We start from the raw sequence: 24,121 nt of genomic DNA on the forward strand, positions 1-24,121 counted from the left end.
AAACCGGCGTCTATCCGAGCGAGCTATCATCGCTTTCCGGCAGCACAGCATTTCCTTTATTGCGTTCGCAGCGCGAGCGTTGGCCTTGGACTGGGCCGCGGGTTCTACCGCGTGCTTACGCGGTCCGCTTTGTGAGAGATGTAAAAGCCTGTGGCCAAAACGATCCGAGCCTGTTAGTGACGGAGAACTTTCAGCGTCAAGTTCGGAAATAGGTGCAACAGCCGGGTCTCTGAAGAAGCCAGACGGGCCGCAAGCTCTGCTGTTTTTCTAGCCTTGCGCCACTACATGCAAGCTGCGTCAATTTTTTTTTTAAATCGAACTCATTTCCATAAGCTTAGGGTAGCGTTTTGTTTTAGTGTTGCAGTTTACAATTTGTACCCCCTCCTTTTTTTCGGCGGCAGTCGCGGCAAGGACGGAAGGGCGCAGCTTGCGTGGAAAGCGGGAACTGCAATTCAGCCGAAGACGTCAGAAGAAACGTACGCGCCCGGAAAGGGAAGTTCGCCACGGGACCGGGCGGCGCTACGAGTAGTCGTTTGCCTACAAAGATACGGAGTTAGTTTTTTTGTTGTGTCGGTAATATCCGCCCCGCCGTCGCCGTTATCACCGGACTGCTCTCAGCTAGCAGCGCTGCGCTGCTATGTCTAGTTGCTGCTTACAAGTGCCGTGAAGGTGCAAAAGGCAGCTATTTCCAGCCTGTCTGTCGTTCGACGCCGTTTCATGCTGTCCGACTCCCGGTGCCCCGTATGCGTGTACTGTGAATTAACGCTGCGGCCTGTGCGACTAAAGAAGCGGTAGTTTGTCTTCAAGATGACGTGCTGCGTTCTATCGTGGCTGTTTTTCATGGGCGTACCCGCACTCATCGCCTTCTTAGCCTGGCTTAAACTTGCCGACGCCGATTTGACACTTCTATTTAACTCCAAGTGGGGTCGCCCTATCGGTAAGTGCAACCCTGAATGGTTTCAAGGCGGCTAGCTGTCCTGCTCACCGTAAATGTTTCTCCCGCGGAGCTTCTCGTAGCGACTGCAGTGTAGTTTCTTTCACTTCTTCCTTAGCTCTAAGGTCACTCAGTGTCACTCTGTGACACCAAAATAGGAAGGCAGCGGCACTATTGATTTATGCGCTCTTGAACGCTTGCGTTTGTCTTTTTTTCTGTTGTCCTTGTTGAGTCGCGCTCTGATTTTTCCCAAATGTGCACCAACTTGCTCAACAGTGTGTGTTCTCGTGAGAAAGCGTCATGATCTGAGGTCGCTGACTTTTGAAGTGATATGCGCGGCCTATTTGTTTTGAGAGAGAGAGAGAGAGAGAGAGAGAGAGAGAGAGAGAGAGAGAGAGAGAGAGAGAGAGAGAGAGAGTAAAGTTTATTCAGGGGATCAGGTGGTGGTGATCCGGACAGCCCGTCGGTCTTCTGAAGTGCAGCGATCCAGCACCCTCCTGACGTGGGGTCACCAGATGCAGCTGGTCAGGAAAGGAGGTAGCTTGAGCCAGGCAGGTGGGACTCAGAAGGATGCGCTGCTTTGTTTCTGGGTGGACTGCAGATATTTCGGGAACAATGCGGGGGAATTCCCAAAGTACTGATTCCCAAAAGCGAGAGTACGCGAACGCGCATAGGGCTATCCGCTAGTACACCCACTGCCGCTGCATCTGAATGACTTTGTTCACGAGAAGCCGTGGGTATCTTAAGCGCATACGCATATAAAATGAGCGTTTGATTTTCCTTTCGGATCACTTGCCCCGCACAGCTTGAGGAATGCCACTGGAAAGATAAAAAAAGTGGAACAGGGCGGGTTTGTTGGCCAGAATGGCCTCAGGCAGCTGCGTGATATAATGCCATGAATAAAAAAAAATGACAAAAATAAAACCTTGTGCTCCACGCTTTTTAGCTACCTTTGGCGGTAGCGAAACGGCCTTGCGAGATAAGAAACACAGAGGATTTGTTGCCCTGAGGAGAACAGCGGAGCAGACGACACTCCATACAGCAGATAGTTCTATGCGCGCGCTGTCGCCTACTTCGCCGGTGAACACCGTGATAAGGCGTTGATAGGGCGATCGGTCGTCGCTCCCGCTATATTATTAAACATTTGGGAGGCTGTACGTGACTGGAATTGGGATTACCTCCGCCGTAGTTTAAAGTGGGGTGTTCGTTTGCACCTGACGAGCCTTGTTCTCTAGTTAGGTCGGGGTGCGGAATAAGAAACTCCCTCCTATTCAGTTTAAACTGAATAAAGGGCGCCATCACGGCGAAGCTTTTAATCCACGTTGACACGATGTCGTATATCTCTTTCTGCGTGTGAGATTCCTGATGACATATTAAAACAAAAGCCTGCTTTTTCTTTTTGTTTCTCTTGTGCGTTTGACAACGTGAGCGTTGATTATGCGAAAATGGGGAGGAGCAGTTAGGAGGAAACCCGCGTGGTATATAGAATGCGTGTGCACGTTACGTGTCCTGGCCTGCGTAATGTGAGAGAACCGCTACGCTGGAAACCTCAGTGCATTTTAGCAGTGTTCGCCATATATACATTTAAAAAAATATTGTCCTTCTGCGGCTACTTAACCACAAAAATTTTGTTCTGTCTGTCTGTCCCTCGATTCATTCGCCCGGCAAAAAAAAAAAAAATCCGTACTATATCTGGTGGCAAACATTGTGGAGCAAAATGGAAACATTAGACATATTTTAGCCAAACCTCAATGCGTAAATGATATGATCAGGGTTCTTTTTTATATACGTAGATGCTTTATTTTGTAATCTTCCTTCCCTTATTCCTTTCCTTCTTTTGTGCGCGTCGTACAGCAAGGTGTCACCAATCGCAACAAGACAAGCAGCGATGCACCCAGCGGAAGCTGTAAATCATACCGGCAAAAAGTGGCCGCTTGCATTCTTCATAAGGTTGCGGTGACGCCGAGTAGTTTTTTCGCGGGCTTTTTAAATTTGCCGCCAGCTGACCGGCCTTCAGAATAATAGTCTATGGTATTACGGGCACGACCTTTCCCTCTTTTGCCAAGTTGGTCGTACCGGAGTTTCACGGTTCCTGTTAGACCGCATATAGGGAGCGCAAAAATCACGTGCACACAAGAGGTTGTGGTTCCGTGGATTTTTCGGATTCGAGAACAAAAAATAACCAGGGTATTCGTGTCATGGAAACGGGGGGCCGTTGTAAGACGAACGTTCCGCTGTGTACATGCGTTATTAGCACGTGGCCATTACTACAGTCGCACGCCGCTAAAGATATGATTTGGACCTCAAGCTTATCCCTCTCCTAATTTGGATATTCATTTTGAGTGGATTAGTTACCGGTAGACGAAGAATAAGGTGTGTGAGTGTATGTATGTGTCATCGTTAGGAATGACCACCGGCAACGTTAAAGAGAAAGAAAATTTGCTGATACCTATCGCCTAAATTCCTTGTCAGCGTTATGTCTGAGCTAGAAAGCTCAGCTGGTCATGCACGTTCACAGACTTGAATGACTTATGATTATTTTAGGTGCGGAGCACCTAAAGGACCGCACAATGTCCGTCCGCGTCCGTGCGCATAGCATTTACAATCGCAAAAATTCACACAGGCACCGGCAGAATTCGAGCCTGTGTCTGGTAGACGAGACAGAGTTAGTGTTAGTCGTCTTACCCATTGGGCTACGACCGTGAGTTAGGGCCCAAAGGTCAAACGGCTTACTCCCTCGCCTGTAATGGTGCGGAGTTCCTTAAGACCTCCCAGTGTCCGTCCGCGTTCATCCATGCGCACATCACCATCAAGCGAAAATCAAGCGAAATTCGATTTTAGAAGGGAATAGCAGTTTCATTTAGAGAATAATCAAGGTGTAACTCACGGCTCAAATCGAATTACGGTCGGGGTGCAAATCGGGTTTCACTCGGTTCGCAACTTGGATGTCATTTCGAGTCCCCGTACTCCGCACCCTCGCCATCATCCACGGAGTGGAGATGCTGCAATTTTTTTTTTGCTAAGTCAATAGCTAACCTATGATTGGTGGTAATTCATACCGGAGGGATTTTATCACTGCAGCCACTGTGTCCTCGTGCTCGACCACCTGGAGTGAGGTCAACCAGGAATACGGCCTCGTGTTGCGCTATCAGCATCGGCCAGGAGATACTGACATTGCCGTCGTTGCTGTCTACATATCAGTCAATACTACAAGGGCCATGCGAAAGCCTAAAGTCGTTTGTGAACTTTTTACACTGACCCTAGAAATCACCGCTACATTTGTCTAAAAAGGAGGCTACACACACACACACACAAAAAGAAAATAAACACGACTGTTAGCCCGAAATTTCGGCGCACGTTCGACGTCCTCAATTTGTCTACGTCATTTCGTAGCTCTCAACTATAGCGCATTTCATTTATCCAGGGTCTCAATTCTCAGTTTTCTCCATGTAATGTCATGTCCGGCGCACCAGCTCCGGCGCGCCAGCTGTTCGCCGTGAGACGGCACTGCTCCTCGCGCATGCGCAGCCCGGCTCTCCAGGAGCCACGCGAAACTGCTCAACCTCGGCCAGTGTAGCTCACGCTACAAAATACCGACCGTGCATCTCGTGAGGAGCGCTCGGCGCCGGCCAGGCTTGCGCGTGGGCTTGTGTCACGTGACGAGCTCGTAAAAAATGGCAAGAAAAAATACCGAGCGCTCGTGAGCGTGCGCCTCGTCATGAGAGGCCGGCGTCACCCTGCTCGACCTTCGAGAACACTCTTCCCAGCGTTCGTGGTGTGATCTCTGGCGTGCTGTTCCCCTTTCCAGTTCACGTGCGTTCGCGCCTGAAGTTGGGCGTACGGACGCCGAGTTCGCGAAGCCGGTTGGCGCGGGTTCTAGGGCCTGCTAACGCGCTCCACTGTGAGAGATGTGAAAGGCTGCGGGCAAAACGATCCGCACAAGCCAGTCACGGAGAACTTTCAGCGGCAAGCTCGCAAATCTACGTGAGGCGCAACAACCGGGTCCCCACGAAGGGAGAGGGGCCGCCAGCTCTATTGTTTCTCCAGCCTTGCACCCCTAGTGCAAGCTGCGCCAATCTTTCTACATGTTCGCGTTTATTAACGCTTTTTCTATAGCATGTCGCATTCGTAAACGATGCGAGTTAATTTGGATATACGGTCTAGCCCTTCTTGCTTCAGCTATACTTTCGAAGCAATGGAAACCCGTAAAGCGCGGGAAGATAAAAATAACATTTCTAAAATTGAATACCACTTTTTCAAACGGGATTTCTGGTGTGCGCCTGCCTGTATATGTCAGGTTTTTTTTTTTAAAAAAAACATCCTGGACCTAACTTCCACAAGAAATTGTAAATGAAACATAATGGTACAGTCAGTGCTCAATTTAACGAAGTTCAGGGGACTCTCGAAATATTTAGTTAAATGAAGAACTTCGACAAATGGAGTTACGCATTTCATGGTCACTTGATTGGTTACATTGGATTATATACGGTACCGGCAACCAGCAAGCTAATGCGGCGCCGTATTTGCGAAGCGTAAATGCTAAAAAAAAATTATGGCCCGCGCGTATGGAAAGAGACCACGAAAATGGTTCATTCAGTCAATTCATTCATTAAACATTCATTCAATTAAGCATTAATTCCCCACCAAAGAGGTCGGTGGTGTTTGCTTGCGTCCGCTTTATAAGCAACGGCCTCATGGATTCTTCGTAAGTTTGTAGTGCGTCCAGTGCGTCTTCCGTATCGTCGTGCGTTCCGGCAAACATCCGCAGCGGACCAAGTGCATCCATCACTTGACCCCGTGTCGGCCTCTTTCCTAACATTCATTTAATGTTGGAAACTGCGCCAGTGCCATTTTTTTAACCGCTGGCGCCGTATGGTGAAACCAACTTAAAATTACAACTCCCGCTATGCGCCGCCCAGTTTCGTAATAGCGGGGCAAACGTGCTCGCTGAAGTTTTCTTTGGAACGTTATGAATCAATTTTTAGGCGTCCTCTGCACAACAGACCAAAAATTAATTTTTTGAGTTGAATGTCTGACGAAAGCTTCGTTAAGCCGGGACAAATCATTATGTCGGCTTCGTTATTCAGAGTTAGTCAAATCACTGAACTCTCTGGGCGTCTGAGGTGGGATCGGGATTTCTTATTTAAATCGGGACTTTTATTAAACTGGGTTTCGCTAAATCGAGTTTGGACTATGGGACGCAAACACGTAAAAAAACTGTCGGACGGTTCGGCTGCACCAGTCACGGAACAGCGTGTGAAAGCGGCACACATTCACAATCAGATGGCGCGCAGGCAGTGTGAAGGCGGGAAAATTGAATTGCGGGGACCAAACCTCTGAATTGATCCTGAGAGGATGGGGAAGAGCGTGCGGGAGGATGGGAACGAAGGAGTTATAACTCCTGCGTTCCCATAACTCCTTTGTCGCCCCGCCAGTGTTGCCCGACTCCTCCAGTGTTGCCCCGCCCTTGTCACCTATATATAGGTGACAAGGGCGGGGCAATGCTGCCGTATTACGACATTTTCAGCGTTGAAAGTGGCACTTTCTTTTTTTTTTTTTCGGTTGGAGGGGGGGGGGGGGGCTACGCAGTATATTGTTAGAACAGGCAGACCGAAGAAACATACAGAACTAGAAACTGCTGCAAATGGAGATATCCTCATGCAAGTCTGTTCTTCTTTTCCAGGCACCTTGAAAGGGAAGATCGTGTGGATAACAGGCGCATCCAGCGGCATCGGTGAATACCTTGCATACGAGCTGGCAAAAGTAGGTTGCCGTTTGATCCTCTCCGGCACCAACGAGGAAAACCTAGAGGCTGTCAAGAAGAATTGTCTTGGTAAGGAAATACCAACGTATCCTCCTGTATTTTTCCCACGCTGTTCACAATGCCGTCGCATGTTCTGTCATTCGCCTGCAGGCACGGGGCGTTATTTTCCCGAAGCAGCCGCCCTGCTATACAATTGTGTAGTGCACTCCTTCACCGAGGTTTGACAATGTTCGCACGCTGACTCTTAGAATAATATTTCAAATACTCAATAAATCATAACGTGCACTCTCTCTCTCTCTCTCTCTCTCTCTCTCTCTCTCTCTCTCTCTCTCTCTCTCTCTCTCTCTCTCTCTCACACACACACACACACGCGCACACGCACACGCACACGCACACGCACACGCGCGCACGCACGCACGCACGCGCGCGCGTGAAGCTCAATTTCTTGGGCGGGAACATAAGTTATACCCCAGTCACACGGCAAATCTAATGTCATTCAAAGTGAATCACATTGGCTGTCAACGACTTTCGGTTCGGCCGTGCGGGTCTACACGGCGAAACAAATGTCATTTTATAGTGATAGCGCTGACGATTAGCGAGCGTGCAAACCCGCAAAATTATATTTAAAGCGCATCTAGAATGTTTTCGCGAATAAACTTTTTTTGCAAACAAAAACATAAAATATAATAAAAAATAAAATTAAGAAAATCACCTTGTTTAGGTGACATCAGCAGACATCGAAAGCCGAGACAAGTCCGCAAAAAATCCGTATTACGGTAGCGCGCGCACTGGGGACGCGATTTTCTTTTTTGTTAGTACTTGTTTGTCTTTCTTTATTTGAACAACCACACGAAGAGGGAAATATAAGTTTAATAACAGTTTTTAGAAACAATATTCTTTGGTTTATTACTGAATTTTCTTCTCTAGTGACGCGCCACTGCTGTCGAGGCTACTCATTTGGCCGCTAACTGTGCCGCCAAATGTCATTCGCCTCAAATGTCATTCGGCATTCTCGTGTAGGGCCGAATTAATGACATTTAGAGCGAATACTACGTCATGTTGCTGTGTTTTGTTTGGGTGTTCATGCGTGAGACTTGGTAGGTGCAAAAATGTTCATTTTCGTCTGCTAAATGATATCAAGGCATCCTTGAGGGACAGGTAACGAATTTTAGGGGAATACATTTTTTTAAATCCAAATGAAAGGGCATCATTTTAAACGCCCTAACCAGAAACTATTGTGCTGATAGCGCACTACAACTTTTGAAATCGCAATTTTTAGATCTACTAGCACTACGTGTACCTCCAAAAGGAATGCTGGCAACAATGACAGCGAGCCGTGCCGCAACTTAACCGCACTCCAGATTAAACAAGATATTTAAATACTTTTCCTCGGCTAAAACAACAATAATGAGCAACTTTTCCTGTTCCTTCATGCTGTTATTGAGAAACGCGTTGAAATCGATGGAATTATTGGGACACGTAAGATAGTGTCATGTTTAGACACTACATGTCGCCGACTTCCAGACGTCAGAAATTTTAGTGCTAAATTAAAGTATTTCCGCCTTTCTATCTATAAATCCCTTTCAGTTACCGCAGTGTATAAAACGCTGGCTTTCCTATCAGTTGGAGGACATGCCCTCCAGAAAAATCGGTTGTCTGTCTCTAACTAGTTTTTTTCCCTGAATACCCTCTTAGGTCGGATTCGAACTCTCATGCAACAATAGTTAAGTGGTTTTTATAGCTAAGTCATATCCTGAACATTACTTCCCATCGTAACAGTTTAATGCCAACAGCCCGTACAACTGTGTTAAGATAATACCTGTTTCCTTGTGTGTTTTTGTTTCCGCGCTTTATATTATATTCTCATGGCATTATTTTCAAGGCTTTGGAAAAGACAAAGGAACCGAAGTTCTTGTGCTTCCATTCAACGTTTGCGACTTCTCAACGCACAGTAAGCAGCTCGAGAAGGTGCTGGACCACTACGGCAAGGTTCGTTTCATACGCTTGTCTGTTTATTTAGCTCTTACAGCAACTTTTGTAAAAAAAAAAACTTCAGGAGTATGAATCCTTGAGGACATCGTTTAATAAATGAACTGCGCTCTCTTCCTCCAGCTTGACATCCTAGTGAATAATGCCGGCCGTAGCCAGCGTGCTAATTTCGAGGAGATCTCCGTCGATCTTGACAAGGAGATGTTTGACTGCAACGTTTTCGGGGCCATATCCCTCACACGCCATGCAGTGAAGCACTTCAAGGAGAAGGGCCAACGTGGCCACGTCGTGGTCACTAGCAGCGCAGCGGGGAAGCAAGGTAAGCACTCCTTAGTTGTGTTATGAAAATATCGACGCCTCATTGAGCATCGAGTGTGGTAATATCGATAAAATATTCATTTTGCGCTTGAAGGCTAAAATGCAACTTTTCTTTTATCGGTCTAGGTATACCTTTCTCGGCTACCTACACCGGTTCCAAACATGCATTGCAGGTGGGTATGATATGCACTGATCCGAAGAGTGAAGCACATGAGATGTTCTGCAGGGGTATACGTCAACGACTCTTCATGCCAGCGCGCGCCTGGTGAAGTAGATGGCTGATAAATACCTGAGATTTGCTGGAGAGTTTTTTTCTCTCAGTGCCATGCTGACAGGGGTATGTTATTTAGCGGCGCTTAGAAATGATACAAAATTCAACCGAAAAATCAGATGCGTACGTGCGCAAGCAGGGTAGAAAATGCGACTTAACTGGGGCTGCAAAGATTTAACAGAAGGAGAAAAAGAGTGCCTGGGCAAATTACCTCGTGGGACTGATTTCCCTTACGACGATGCTGCAATATCGTGGAGTTCGGAAACTAGACTGTTACTGGAGTTCTTGTGTAGCGCTGAAGAGCAACAGCACTTATATATAGGCGCACTTGTCGAGAGATGTATGACCTTCGTTTCTGGTAACTAAAGCTGAAACTCGAGATATTGAACTTGGATCGAACTGCGTCACGTATTCAGCTGTTAGCCCTCTTTTGTAAAGTTTCTGCGGCAACGAATAAAATATAATTGTATATTGCACACAAGAGTGACGCCAGTTGTCGTTAGTATCTAACCTTTAAACTCATGATCATATTTCACAGAAAAGCTGCGCTTCAGGCAACCTTCCAATGGAGTTGTATTAAATTAAATAACATTGAGTTTAACAGCCAAGATGTATTTAAAAGGGCACTGCATTGGATTTGGCTCCGTGACATGTACAGTCATAAATTGCTATTTCACAACGAAGCATAAGACGCCGCCTGTAGCCGTAACGGCGGCCGCTTGGGCTTTCGGAAAACGACTCTGAAACACTTTCTAACTCTGTTGTTCTGAAACAAATTCCGCGTGCTGGTCTTTTGTACAGAATAAATTTGCTGTCCCAACATCTTGTCAGCGGTCTAGATCGGGGCCGGGCAGTCGATAGACGCCTCTTTCCGATATAGGAGTTTTGCATCAGGCCTTATAATCCGACTCCCAGACTCCCTGAATCGCTAAAGCGAGTTTTAATAGGCAAACCTCGGGCGAATGTTGTACCTCAAGCCAGCACGTGGCAACGCCGTTTGCGGCAAATCTTGATGAACACAGTAGAGCTCTCGCTGCCGTTTCTACGCGCCTTGCGCTGCTCCAGTGACCACGAGGGTACGGGTTCGAGGGAACGAGGGTACGCGGGAGTGCGAAAGCACGAGGGCACGGGTTCGCTTTCTGGAAGCGGCAGACGCTTTCCTGGTGAAGGTGCACGCCTTGCATATCCCTGCAAATGACCTAAATTAATCCACATCCCTCTACTATATGGCGAACCTTGTAGCCCGGGTTTCGCTACGGCGCGTAAAATCTAACCTGATTTTTTTTTTGCCAAATGAGGACCAAAAGCGTATTGGTTTTCATTCTAACACGAATCGCAGGACTGCTCATTTGCCTGGCACTAACCAGATTGCATGCTATCACTCTCGTGAAAGAATTGCTTGCCCGTTACACCAGGGAAATCTGCAGGGGCAGCTTTCGCTATTTGTATTCCCCCGTACCTACATCTTGTATTCGATGACTGATGCCTCATGCTGGGACGGAAACCAAACAGACCGTGATGCTAAACTTGCGAAGTGAGGAGCCGTAAAAGCCTCTAGTATACCCTTTGGGTAAACGTTTTGCGAAAATCGTCATTCTACAACAACACCTTCAGTGGTAATCATGTGCGCGATAGCTGCTAGCTAACGCCCATACTTAATTATATTGCTTGTAACATGAGTGCGGAGTTAAGGAATTAAACCAAAAAGTTCGAAATATCCAGAATATCCACCTGAAATTAATCCTGTGCCTGTTAACCGTGCTTTCCTGCGTAAATTTTCAGGGCTACTTCGAATGCCTACGCTTGGAAGGCGTGCTCTTGGGAGGTCTGGATGTGACCATTTCTTGTCCTGGACCTGTCTTTTCGCGCGTCCGTGAACGTGCCTACACCGCTACACCCGGAAAGGTAACACCAATTTTGCCTATGTGTAAAAAGATAAAACAATAGAGTTCTTCTATGTCGAGACGAACAGTCCGATTGTGTTTCTGTCGTCTTGATACGTGTATTAATGTTAAAGCAATGACTGTTAGGGACTCGATCGGAACTTTCTCGTTTTCTTTTTATTGCGCCGTAATTTTGTATTTTGCTTTAACCTTTACATCATTTGTGTAACTTAAACTTTAACTGCTCATGCCAGTGCAATAGGTGGTGAAGGAGGAGTCACAGGGAATAGAGAGCATAGAAACCTATTATGCAGATATTTTTCCTCAGTAAGTTTTACGTTTATCTTTTGATTTTTAGAACTGTCAGTGCAACACCATAAAGCCCCGGGTGATGAAATGGGGCCACCCTAAGTTAACATAATAACCACGCGCATCACGGCAATAGAGTGGTCTCGCATAACAAAAATTTCGTGTGAAATGTTACAGGCTTACTGTCTGCTGTGGTTTCTGCAGATTTTGGTTTATGTATTCACACTGGTCAGTCTCCCGTGGCGTTTTTAGTGTGGACATTCGCAGCGCCAAAATTTCTCTACGTGATATAAACTCGATGACTTCGGAAGTGTCCAGGAAAATAACATAAATTGTTCGGCAGCTATTGCTACTTTATTTGGATGTTGGAAGGCGACGATGGCGATTATCCACCAGTCCAAAAACTGTTTATTGCAGTGTAAATGTAAGTTCTTCTAAAGTTAAAACTACTATAGCTAGATGACAGGCTTTTTATACACTTGTGCAATCCTAGTTCGTATTTCAAAAAATCGGGCTGCATAAGTGAATGTTATTACCCCGTATATTCACCGAATCATTAGCCATGCACACAACTTGCAGTGTCGGCATATTTCTAGCCGCCTATTTCAGCAATATAGGTCGCCATGATTTTCATACATCTGTACGCTATTTAGGTCACAAAGAGGCGTATCTACAACCACTTCTACGAAGTTTGGAAAAATACCTTTTGTTGTTGAACATCAGTGCTCCGGTAGCATCAGAAGTCTGGTGTACTGCTATGATTTTTATTTTCAAACAATAATAAATTCTGTTATGACTGTACCGTTTCGTCCTGAGGCCACACAGATTAGATGCGGTGGTCGCCTTGCCACGCGCTATTTTTTTCTGCACACTTATTTTGGCGCACTAAACGTAAAAGTCCCGGTAACTAGTTTGGGAGGATGGCCCAGTAGATACTTTGTATTGTTTTTTCACTTTTCGCAGATGCACAACCTGAAAGACGCACCCAACTCTAAACTCATGCCCACTGAACGATGTGCCTGGCTCACTGCAGTCGCAATTGCCAATAAGATGGATGAGGTGTGGATTTCGGAGAACCCTATTCTTCTGATCATGTATTGTGCCCAGTACATCCCAAGCATATTCAGAAAGTAAGTGCGTTATCGTTCAGCAGAGTGGTGAGTGACTGACGGATTGCTCTGATAATATCCCATGCTTTACTGTAAAAGGTTGCTCTGACGTTCTCTCACCGTTGCTCTGCCACATCTTTTGCCCTTCGCTTGAAGAGTGCACTTGCCAACAGATTTGAAAACTGGCGTTGTTTTTCCTCTCCACAAGTCCGGAAATGCGTCGGTACCCGGGAACTATCGACCACTTTATCTACTTTATTCTTTTTCAAAAGTTTTCCTAAAGTACACCATCATCAGTAAAGATGGTTTGTGGTTCGTTTCCCCTAAGTCCGGTGTCCATCAGGAACCCAATCGCCCGGGCTCCGGTTGATTTGGCTCCTAGGAGGCTGGCAGGGCGATGATGTAAAAGTTCTTGCAGATGGCGGTCGAATTGACGAACTTGAGGCGTTGCTAGTTGGAGAAGGGAAACGAAGAGTTTATATACAGCTATTTACAGTAGGCTAACTGCGTACATGAGTAATAAAAAGAAACTTCAAACTTCAGCTAGACGCTAGCTCCGAGTGCGCACAAATCACTCGAGCTCCTCAACTTCGTCTAACTCTCCTATCCTCGGAGCGTACACAAACCGCTCGAGAAACGACGGCCGAGACTCTGTCTCGCCGCAAGATCCGTCTAGTTGCCCGGTACGGCGTTGTACCCTAAACTTCCGATGCGACCTTAACTTCTAGCCTAGGGGGCTCACAAATCCCAACCTAGCTTTAACGGTCGAGACTCCTTGTCCCCCCGGGAACTGCCCAGCTCAGCGCTCAGACAAGAACCCTTTCCAACGGCCAAGTTCGGCTTTATAACACCTCGAGATCACCCTCTCTCGGGAACGCCCCTGTAGCGTTCGTACACGCGTAAGGGAGTGCCCAAATTCACGTAGACAGCTGTCACTCAACGCGCTACGGAATATTCAATGAGGCGCCGCCATCTTTGGGTCAACGGCATGCTCGCAGACGAGCAGGTGCGCGCGACCCCGCGGGGTGAGAGCGAAAGGCGGCGACAGTGCACCGTGCCGGCCGGGGCGCGTTAACAATGGTGTCTCGCGCAGCGCGCGCTTCGACGCTGGTAATCCTACCACCTCCGCGCGTCACGTCGACGGTTCTCGGAATCCGGCGGCGCCGTCTGCTTTCTCAATGGGGGATTATCCCTGTGGAATTCGGTGGGCCAGACAATCCGTCTCCCGTGCGCACCGTGACGAATTGGCGACGGCTGCGGCGTAGAGTCCCCAGTGCTGGGCCCCCAGACAGAGTGGCGGGTTCTCACGCGCAGCCCGGGCGCCTGGCCGCTGATATCATAAGTGGACCTTACAATAATCTCTTGAGCAAAATCCGCCCCTTGATTCACAGTAATCAGCACGGGTTTATTCCTTCCCGGTTTGTCAGGTCGAACTTTGCCTGCTTTCTCAGTGACGCCAGCAAATGCGTACCTTCACGTTTTCAAATGGACGCCACCTACTTCGACTGCAGTGAGGCCTTCGACCGCGTAAACTATGAATTGCTCCTTCGCAAGCTGTCTGCGTATGGTTTGTCACCTGCTTTCTGCGAGTGGTTGTCTACTTACATCAAACATAGAACGAACTTCGTTCAGTAAGCTGGCGCTAAGTTTAGCAGCTTCGCTGTGCCATCCGGGGCCCCTCAGGGCTCCATCCTCGGCCCTTTACGGTTTAACCTATTTGTGAATGACATGCAGTTCATTGTAAAACATTCATCTCTCTTGGAGTTTGCAGACGGCATGAAACTTTACCGTGCAGTGGTATCAGAGGAAGATTGCGCCCAGCTTCAGAGCGGCGTGTACGCGATATCCCTCTGGTGCAAAACTAGCTACATAGACCTGAATACTCTGAAGACCGTTGCTATTGCATACACTCGAAAGAATTCTCCTTTAGCCGTTTTGTACCACCTTGACTCTCAGACGATAAAAAGAGCAAGCGTAACACGCGATTTCGGCGTTTTTGTAGAATATAAACTTCGGTCGACACCTCGTGCTAAATACCTAGCGCACGCATCTCTTCAGACTCTGGCTGCGATATATCGTGCAACAAAAGACTTCTCAAGGGGATTGTGCTTTCTAGCCCTGTATAAAGCTCTCGTTATCCCCAAGGCGAAGTTTGCATCGGCAATATGGAAGAGTATGAGTGCGTCGTCATCTTTGCGCTTAAAGAGGCTGCAAAAAAAGCTCACTCGCATCTTCTCTCGTCGCTACATCCCGTATCTAAAACACGCTTACAGCGATGACTTCAAGCAGCTTAACCTGGAATAATTACAATGTAGTCGCAGGAACCGTGATTGATTTTTTTAGTGTGTCCCCTCTAAATTCGACAGCCCGAAACTAGTGAGCTCTGTTTAGATAAGGGCGCCAATGCAAGCACTTCGTCCCCACATGTGCTTTGATGTAACGACCACAGAGATGCTGTCGCCTGTATGCCACGTGCAACGCGTGTAAATCATGATTTTTATGCATCCTCAGACGTCTTCTCAGGAAATATTACCCCGGTATTCTGCTCGTCCTTCATACACTCGAGGCTCCAGTGGAGAAGGTCCTTGAAATCGATTTCCCCATGCATAAGCATTGCGGAATCCTCCCCTCAGCCGAGTGGAGGGAGTAAATAGAGTGAAGGAGGGACTCAGAATACGCCCCTAAGTCTTTCAAAGGTTCTCTTAAAAATGCAAATATCTGAAGCTCTTCGTGCTCCCTCAGTAAGGTATGCAAGGGATTCAGGGTTCCCGTTTTGTTTGCATGTGTGCGAGTGTTCATGCGCGCGTATGTTTTGTCCATACATTTCAATGTACTTTACGTGTATTTTACATGTCTGTAAAGTACATTACAGACATGTGTGGACATGTCTGTATGGACATGTATGGACAGGCATCTACTTTACAGAGATGTAAAGTAGATGCCTGTACTTTTTCATGATCCCTCTCTTCGTGCTTGCTAATGGGCCCGACCGCAATGTTCATATCTTTATCGTGTTATTTGTGTGCTTTTTTGTGTTTGTGTATGTGTACGTGCGCGTTTGCATGCGTGCGTGTATGGGTCTGTGTGCTTGCGTGCTTATGTTTGTGCGTGTGCGCGCGTGCGTGCGTGTGTGTGTGTGCTGCGCTACACTGTACTTCGTGATTCACTGAACTTCGGAACCAGTATCCCTACTTCATTGTTTTTTGTTCCGCGTGTTACCCTGTACTTCCAGTGCACTACCCAAGGAAGGCCTAGTGCTGTTGGTGGGGACTCCCAAATGAATAAATAACTCAATAACTCAAGCTGATGACACCGTGCTCTATACGTATGATTATTTTCTGTTGTTCAACCAGACTGTACTGCTTTCTTAAAAATGGACGACATCGTGTTAGGGAAGGTGAAGGCAGACAATAATTAAATGTCTTTCATGAAGAGAAAAAGTGCATTTAATTTCCCTCACTATTGAATCACAAATTTTTTGGTCTTAGCGCGATTACTGATGGCTCCCGTACTCGACCAGCCCGCATATCATGCAAGCAATGCTAACTAAGCACACATGAGTGCTAATGCGCACAGTTGAGTGCGCAACACTGCAGTACAAAATTGAGGTAGTATCATCTATCCGTCAATATCTGTTAACACGCAAAGCCGGGTTGTTGCTTAATATCGCGAAAGCTGTTAGTGTAACTGACAACGCACTCGCCTTCAAGGGTTTGTTAACCGTTTGCAAGAATGGTATAATATGGCTCCTGTGGGTGATGAAGGCAGTTTTTGACACGCCCAAGGCCTGGTTATATAACGGCACTTTGGCGTGCACTCCACACAACCTCTAGTGATTAATCGTATCATTTTGTCTAGCACAGCGCAGAACAGCTTTTTGAACCATGTGAACTTGTGGTACAAGCAATTAGTTTGCCCCTCGTCGGACTAACCAGGCGTTCGGGAACTGCAATTTTGATCAGGTGGCAGATATGCCCCGAGGGGCAATTTTTTAACGAGAAGTATTTTATATCAACTTATTGTGCAACTGGTTCAGGTGCGGTGTTATTAAAATTACACTTCCTCACGTTGTCTAGTTTTTAAAGAAGATAGTCTTTTTTTGGCGACTTAAACGCACAAATTTTGGTCTGTCTGTCTGTCTGGCTGTGACTCGTTCAGCCCGTTCGGCCAAAGTGATACAGAAACTGCGCAATAGTCTTATACAGGGTGTCCCAGCTACCATGCACCAAGATTAAAAAAAAGCAATGGCGTTACTCGAAGAAAACCTGGTGCGTAATGTTTGCAGTACTGTGGAGAAGCGGACAGTAATTTTTTTCCTTAATGAGACTTAACTAAATAATTGTAATTAATTATCTAACTCGAGAATTACTGTCCTAATCACTGAAGTGTCAATGAGGCACTTGTAGGTACCCACGAGGGGCATCTAACTGCGGTATTTTCAGCGACGAACTAATTGCGTACTCATTTATTCTGACTGATACAGAAAACCCGCGAAATATGAAAAATACCACGTGACGGCGCTTCCGCGCGCATTGTTAAGCAGCGTCCCCAAATAAGTTGATTGAAAGCAACTGCTTCGCCTGTCACCCGCCCGAAGAGACAGCGCATCACCTTGATAATGGCATGCATGGAAGGAGCAGCAACAGCAAGATTCGTGGGGCACGTGTGCAGATAAGGCACAAACTCGGTCACGATTTCTTCTTTCTTTCTTTTGTTTATTTCATTCTGGCTAAGTCAGAGGCAGCCTGTATGAGGGCATTGCTTTACGTCACGTGGTATTTATCATATGTCGCGGGTTTTCTTTATCAGACAGAATAAATGAGTACGCAATTAGTTTGTCGCTGAAAATACCGCAGTTAGATGCCTCTCGTGGAAACCTACAAGTGCTTCATTGACACTTCAGTGATTAGGACAGTAATTCTCGAGTTAGATAATTAATTAAAATTATTTATTTATTTAAGTCTCATTAAAGAAAAAATTACTGTCCGCTTCTCCACAGTACTGCAAACATTACGCACCAGGTTTTATTCGAGTTACACCATCACTCTTTTTTTAAATCTTGGTGCATAGTAGCTGGGACACCCTGTATGTATATCCACAGCAAAATATAAAAGCCAAAGTCCAGTGTTAATGTTCAACTTATCAACATTGTCGAACAAGAACAAGACATTACACAAATATGAGGCAGCAAATCAATACATGAGTGACATTTGCCGTGTCCCTTTATTAAAATTTACGGATGCTTGCATTTTGCGATTTTGCGATAGAAAATAAAATACGTCAACTGCAGAAAACGGTCGGCTGCTGTTGCCCGCGCTACCTGGCGGAATCCTAAAAAATCAAACGGCGACAGCATCGAAAGTTTCAACTAGATAAGTCCACGTTCCGCTTGGAACACTCTTGGAGTAGGGCAACGTCGTTCTATAAACGTTCTAGTAGGGTGCCTCGATTCGCGCACCTCTCCGCCGTACGGCAGCACTGGCATCGAGGCACCCAACTTGGAGCAGTGGAACGCGGTAACTTTAAATTGACTTGAGCAAACCTCTAGCGTGTTATCTTGGGAGAAATGAGACGAGAGAGGAAAACCATGACAGGTGAGGTGGAAAGAAAAGGGAGGCATTTAGTGGCCAGGGGAGCTAGTTGACTACCGTCTTTTGTCGACATTTGCAACGATAAAAGCATATGCGCGGCCATTCTTTTTAATGATTGGGCGTGTGGGTGGGTGCGCATTACTACGGCGTACTTTGTTTAGAATTTTATATTGGGGTGGTTATCATGTCACAACTTAACCTGTGCTGAGGTGTCGCGGGTCGTCTGCAGACAGTTATGTGTCAGTTGGACCACCTTGTAATCTACTAGAAGTGCTGAAACATCGACGTACGTGCGTTTTCGGCGTACTTCGTATGCGTTGATGCTTACAAGGTGCACAAGAAAGAAAAAATTATGACCATTCTCGTACTTGGATGTCCTGATGCTGCATGAAACGTACGTCAAGAAATGTTGGTATTTTGAAAATTACAGTGTTATTCTACTACCGATTTAAGAAAAATGTCCACTTTTTTGCAAATGAAGGGACCGTGCTGGGTAGCGGCCGGGAGCAGCAGCAGCTTTGCAAGATGGTGAAATACGGCACCAGATTGTAAAAATCCGCGGCTTTTTTCGTGTTACTGGTGTTTAGGCGCCGCGCGGTACGGCTACACCAGACAGTATCCGGTGAAAAGTGGGGAAACATTTGTGTACCGCTTTAAACCACGGTTTCCTTTCCTTGAATGGAATCTTTTCCCCCTCCTAAAAAGCAAGAGCCGCTCACATTATTGGACTGCATGCGTATTCTGTGTACTCGACAAGTATTTTTGGGTTTTCGCCACTGCTTGAAAGTAATGAAAACACTAACGTGACGTTTAGTATTTAAGACAAACCACAGTGAATAACATCCGGAAATTTTTACCCAGGATGTATAACTAGCATAACCTCTCTAGTAAATTCCTCACATATTTGGGACAGTACAAAAGCTTTGCACGGCGTGTTGATTTTACAGTAATCTGGCAAGTGTTAAAGAGACACTGAAGTCAAAATGCAAGTTGCTCAAGATAGGTAGATTACTTCAACGAGGACACGAGCATACCACGCTCACGCGTAGCTCTTTTTTAAAATTACGGTAGAAAATAGTGAAAACATGAAGGCAGGTGACGCCGCCACTGGCTATACCGCGCAAATTGCACCAGAAGTGGTTAAAACGTTTGGCATGCGCAACGTCTTTTTTGGCTGCCGCTGCATGGACCCGTTCATGTTTGGGCGGCGGTACGGCTTTGCGAGGGAGCGTGTGAGAAACACGCGATCGGTTTGGTTCGACAACGAACATTCGCATGGCCTCAAAAGGACAATGTTTTAAAGCAAAGCTTTAATACTTTCGTCCAGCGACTTCGTGGAGGATGCGCAAATGACCTTTTGACCGGAGACACACCCCCGCCGACACGCCCCTCGAAGCGCATCGCGTGATTCGCCGGGCCCGCTGTTGGCGCCTGCGGGCGCCGACAGCGGTCGCCACCGCCGCTGCGGCCGAGGCAGCCAACCACCCCTTTCAGCCTCCCATGAATGCGGCGATGGGTATTTTTGGGCAACGTGACTCGTCTAGCGCCTACCGAAGAGCACGGTGCGTTCGTCATGAATGAACGCCGCGTTCGCCCGGCTTCCCCCTGTGAGCGTTGCACGGAACCGAACGGCTTTCAGACGTGGTCGGCATTATAGCTAAATCAAAGGTTTAACCAAGCGAAACAAAGACTCAACCAGACTAAACCAAGCTCTTGCTTTGCATATCCAAGGTTAGCTGAGCTAAGCCGCAGCCATTTTTAAATGCAGAGCATTTCTTAGCCTCGCCTGTTCCTGCGTCGGACGGTGTCAACAGTTTCGCGTCCGCAGCAGGTGCGCCTCTCCTTCCCTCCTTAGCAAAAACGCCCGTGTGTGCGAGATTTCGGCGCACGATAAAGATCCCCAGGTGGTCAAAATTAATCCGTAGCCCTCCACTACGGCGCGCCTCATCGCCTACGTTGCGTCGGCGCGTTAAACCCCACAATCAATCAATCAATCAATCCTTCCCTCCTCTCTCTCAACAGCAGCTGGCGCGCGCATGCATCGTAGTCAGCCCGTTCGCTCCGTCGCGGTCTCGGCCTAACAGGTGCGTGATAGCAGCGCGGTGGGGCGTGGAAGGGCGCGCGCTGCTTGCGCATGCGCGCTCTCCCCCCCGTACTGCTCTCCCTCTACTGCGCGCGCTGCAAATATAGCGGCTAGCGGTCGCTCGTGTTTCAGTCACTGCGTTGCTCCTTCCTTCCTTGGTTGACGCTCGTGCCCACGTTTACTCGTGTCTGCTACTCCAGCATCACGGAAGAAGCGATGGAAGCAACACGGCCTTCAATCAGTACTGAGGCCCCAATGCTCGTGTTCCCCTCGCGGGAAGGCGCGGGAATTTTTCTTCAACAAAGCGTCAATACTGATCACGGGTCTCATGAAGAAACATTTTGCTTCGTGGTCCGGAGCTGTAAAGACCGTGGGAGTTCGGGAAAGCACGACTGACTTGATCGAAACTGACCAAAGCGCTCGGTACGTGGTGGCGTTGTATTCGGTTGCTTCTACACTGCTATACCTCACCGCTGCCTCCCTCGCTTCCGGTTTATCGTGACGCAAACAGCGGCTGCAGTCGCTTACATCACGATAAACCGGAAACATGATAATCCGGAAGGCTTCAGTCGCTGTTTACGTCACGTTCGCTCAGCGTGTGAGTAGCGATTTCTCAGCAATTAAGACACCTTTGCGCACCGAATGAACGCTAAATGGCTATGAACAGGTCTGACTTTTGTTTGAAACTAACTTGCGGTTTTCTTTCAGCGCCCCTTTAAATGCGCACACAATAACTTGAGAAAAATATACGTTGCACCACATCTTCTTTGAATATAAACATTGGCGAAAAGCACATGGACCGAAGCAACTTCTGTGCGAGCATGCCCACAGTATATGGAGTGAGTTCTCTATAAATGGGCATTGTGAAGAATATGAAAAAAAAAATTATTTCACATCTCCAGAACCAATTTTGCTAATCTAATGACAGAGGTATTCGAGACACCACCTCCGGGTTTTTTTTTATTATAGAGCTAATGTCACCCCTCTGGTAGGACGGTTTGTTATTAGCAACAAAGACACCATCTTCAAGGCTATGTTTTGGTGAACCGCATGCCGAGAAATGATCCTGGAGCAGAAAATACTTTGTAGCAGGCATATTTTAGTGCTGGTGAAGTCTGGTGAAATTTCGTCGAGGAGCTGCGGTTGAAGCCTCTTTCCAATCTGGCAACGCTGAGCAGCACTAACAGCTTTGACGAAACAGATGCCACATGCATTTTAAATTAAAAACTCGACTACAAAGAACACGTCAGCTATTTAGGAGTGGCAATGTTTCTTATACTCTCCCGACCCATTAGTCTTCAAACTTGAGCGAATTAGAATTAGTTGAAATGCTGGCAGATTGACACCTCGGAAAAAAGATGTGCAAGCTTGTGCAAGGCCAATTAGGGCACTCATGAATGAAGGATAGGATTATAACATTCTAGCTATAACATTGTAGCATAACGGCAGAACTGATGAGGCCATCCACGGTTGATGGGATGCGATGGACGTATTTACGGTATGCATGTACATGGCGGCCATGACAGAGCCCACGCGAAAAGTGCGCCAGCCACTTCTTTGTCGTCCTCAGTCTTGAGAAGTGGTGCATTGGGGCATTGTCCACATATGAGTCCCGTGATATCATCACAACCTAGCCCCCCCCCCTCCCCCCCCCCCCACCCTCCGGTAGAGAACGACCATCCCGGTCGAGGGCGCGGTGAATGACGAGAGCGATGAAGATTAACGATGCCATGGCAGTGAATAACAGGGTGCTTGTCGCCACGGTTGACGATGATTGCACTGATTTTCCCTTGCCCGGTCCGCAATAACGTTGTCATGAACGCAGCAGCGAAGCGCCATCGGCACATGCAATGGAACCATATCGGGCGAAAGGGCTGGGGACACAACGGCTTCGGCTCATCTCGTCTGATGTCAACTTGTGGCGGCTGGTATTGATGGGCTGATCACGGGCTGGGGACATGGGGCGGAGACGGGGTCCAGTGCTGGTCGCAGCGCTGCTGGGGCTGCCCGACATGGCCCGCGTACACTCGGCTTTCGCGTTCAGGGCGAGACGGGGCGATGCCGAGACCAGGTTGGGGATGACGCCGCACCCTCCACCAGAATGTTACGTGGAGGCAGAACTGATGAGGCGATCCATGCTTAAAGGGAAAGTGGTCTATCGATCAAGAGATACGATGGGCCTAGTTACAGTATATACATGGCGGCCATGACTGAGCCCGCGCGCAAAGTGAGCCAGCCACTTCGTCGCCGTCGTCTGCTTTGGGACATGGTGAATTGCGGCGTTGTCCACTGATGAGTCCTGTGACAGTATTTACATTAACCGATTGTTTTCTTTCTCTTTACAGTTACATAATGAGGCTGATGTTTACAAAGGACAGAATTATGAAGATGAGGGAAGGGCAGTAGAAAGCCTTAGCCCTATCCCGAGTCAAGCCAAAGCGCAGCGCCAGCACGACTTCGTTCTTCGCACTCGCATCAGTCGTTGCGATGGTGCACACGAGATGCCATGGATGGATGAAGACGCACGCCGAACGTGATAGTACTTTCCAGCGAAAGAGAGCGCGGGACATGTTGCATCTTCGTCACTTCATGTGTTTGCTCCGATGTTGCACAAGTCTACCAGGAGCAGGGCAATGCTCCACGGGGCTTCAGGCCTTCGATTTATGCGACTAATTAAACAGTTTCGTAACTAGGGCATCGTGCTTTCGAGAAATAAAGCGGACAGAATTCGGTTGAACATTTATTGAGCAGTAAAGAGGAAGTTTATTTTTCCAGTTTTAGTATTTAATCAAAAGACTGTGAATCAACAAGAATAAGTGACAGAAAAGTAGAAAATGCCCACCTAGTCGGTATGCGTCATGCTGGAGAAACGGGAGACAGGTTTGATGACCGTTTGTTCAGGAAGTCGTCTAAGACACCAAGTGCGACGAAAACCCAGCGTCCGACAGTCAAGAATAGTGCTACCCAGCCTGCTGTAGCAAAACAAGTAAAAGTACTCTGCCGTGGTGGCGTTTATAGCGCACAGCAGAATGTAGACGCTGATCCAATAACAAGGCCACATTGCGTAAAAGTGTACGTTGCGTCAGTTGTCGAGCGTGCAAGCGAGCCAACAAGGAAGAAAGTGGGCAAGCACTAAAGCTGGCAATTCAGCGAAAGGCAAACACGTTAGCGGGTCGACGAGCGTACGAGTAAGCAGGCACGACCAGCATGCAACTGACAATGTTCAAGTGGGTGAGGCTCAAGTAACCGTGAACGGGCTCGAATGCAGACGTACAGTCATCCACTGTCTTAGCTGGAGCAATGCTTTCCGCACTTACCATTTTCTCATTTCTTTGCGTAAGGTAATTTGGTCAAGTTTTGCACTTCTTTGAAGTTAAATGTGCTACTCAAGTCCTCCACACTTGTTTGAACCATTTGACGTCAGAATGTTCGAGCTTTGCCCGCTAAAGGAGAATATGATGATTCAGCTAAGCCCATGGACGATCGTACGTACTGTCTTAATTCAATTAAAAAATCCGATCCTCTCCCCTTCATTTTTTTAAAAAAAATCACCCAGTTTAAAAAAAAAAAGCTTTCTAAGAACGTGAAAAATAAGCACCCATCCTCACTGCGAGCATCACGAGAAATCTGGGCGAGGGATCCACGGCAACTTTCCCGCTACAAAGGTACGTCATAAGCGCAAACGCATATATATTTAAAAAAATTGTTTCTATTAAATGTATGTCGTGCTTCAAACGAAGTGCTAAGTAAACCATCTAGCTGCAGCCAATGCAGCTCTGCATTTGACTAAGCAATGCTCTAAGCACTCAAAGCAAAACGTCATATTTTGCTTTGAGTGCAGGTACTGCTTTTCAAAGGGACACTGAAGTA

The 24,121-nt window shown here is 47.3% G+C and overlaps 1 protein-coding gene across 1 annotated transcript; it reads left to right on the forward strand.

The window, feature by feature from the left end:
- Nucleotides 1-523: 523 nt before the first annotated feature.
- On the forward strand, nucleotides 524-22,994 carry LOC144146114 (dehydrogenase/reductase SDR family member 7-like). Its single transcript, XM_077678062.1, has 8 exons — nucleotides 524-937; nucleotides 6,618-6,767; nucleotides 8,581-8,687; nucleotides 8,811-9,006; nucleotides 9,132-9,178; nucleotides 11,059-11,181; nucleotides 12,432-12,598; nucleotides 22,597-22,994. The coding sequence occupies exons 1-8, from the start codon at nucleotides 808-810 to the stop codon at nucleotides 22,655-22,657; spliced, it is 981 nt and encodes a 326-aa protein (XP_077534188.1). The 5' UTR covers nucleotides 524-807; the 3' UTR covers nucleotides 22,658-22,994.
- The last annotated feature ends 1,127 nt before the right edge of the window (nucleotides 22,995-24,121 follow it).

This window comes from Haemaphysalis longicornis, unplaced genomic scaffold (assembly GCF_048455015.1).
Source record: "Haemaphysalis longicornis isolate Haplotype H1 unplaced genomic scaffold, Haemaphysalis longicornis Haplotype H1 scaffold_7, whole genome shotgun sequence".
Classification (NCBI taxonomy): Eukaryota; Metazoa; Arthropoda; class Arachnida; order Ixodida; family Ixodidae; genus Haemaphysalis; species Haemaphysalis longicornis.

What these genes read in the sequence shown, in the direction of transcription:
- LOC144146114 (XM_077678062.1), top strand. Translation starts at nt 808, where the DNA reads ATGACGTGCTGCGTTCTATCGTGGCTGTTTTTCATGGGCGTACCCGCA. An exon ending in CAAGTGGGGTCGCCCTATCG is followed by an intron (nt 938 to 6,617) that starts GTAAGTGCAACC and finishes CTTCTTTTCCAG; the next exon opens with GCACCTTGAAAGGGAAGATC. An exon ending in TGTCAAGAAGAATTGTCTTG is followed by an intron (nt 6,768 to 8,580) that starts GTAAGGAAATAC and finishes ATTATTTTCAAG; the next exon opens with GCTTTGGAAAAGACAAAGGA.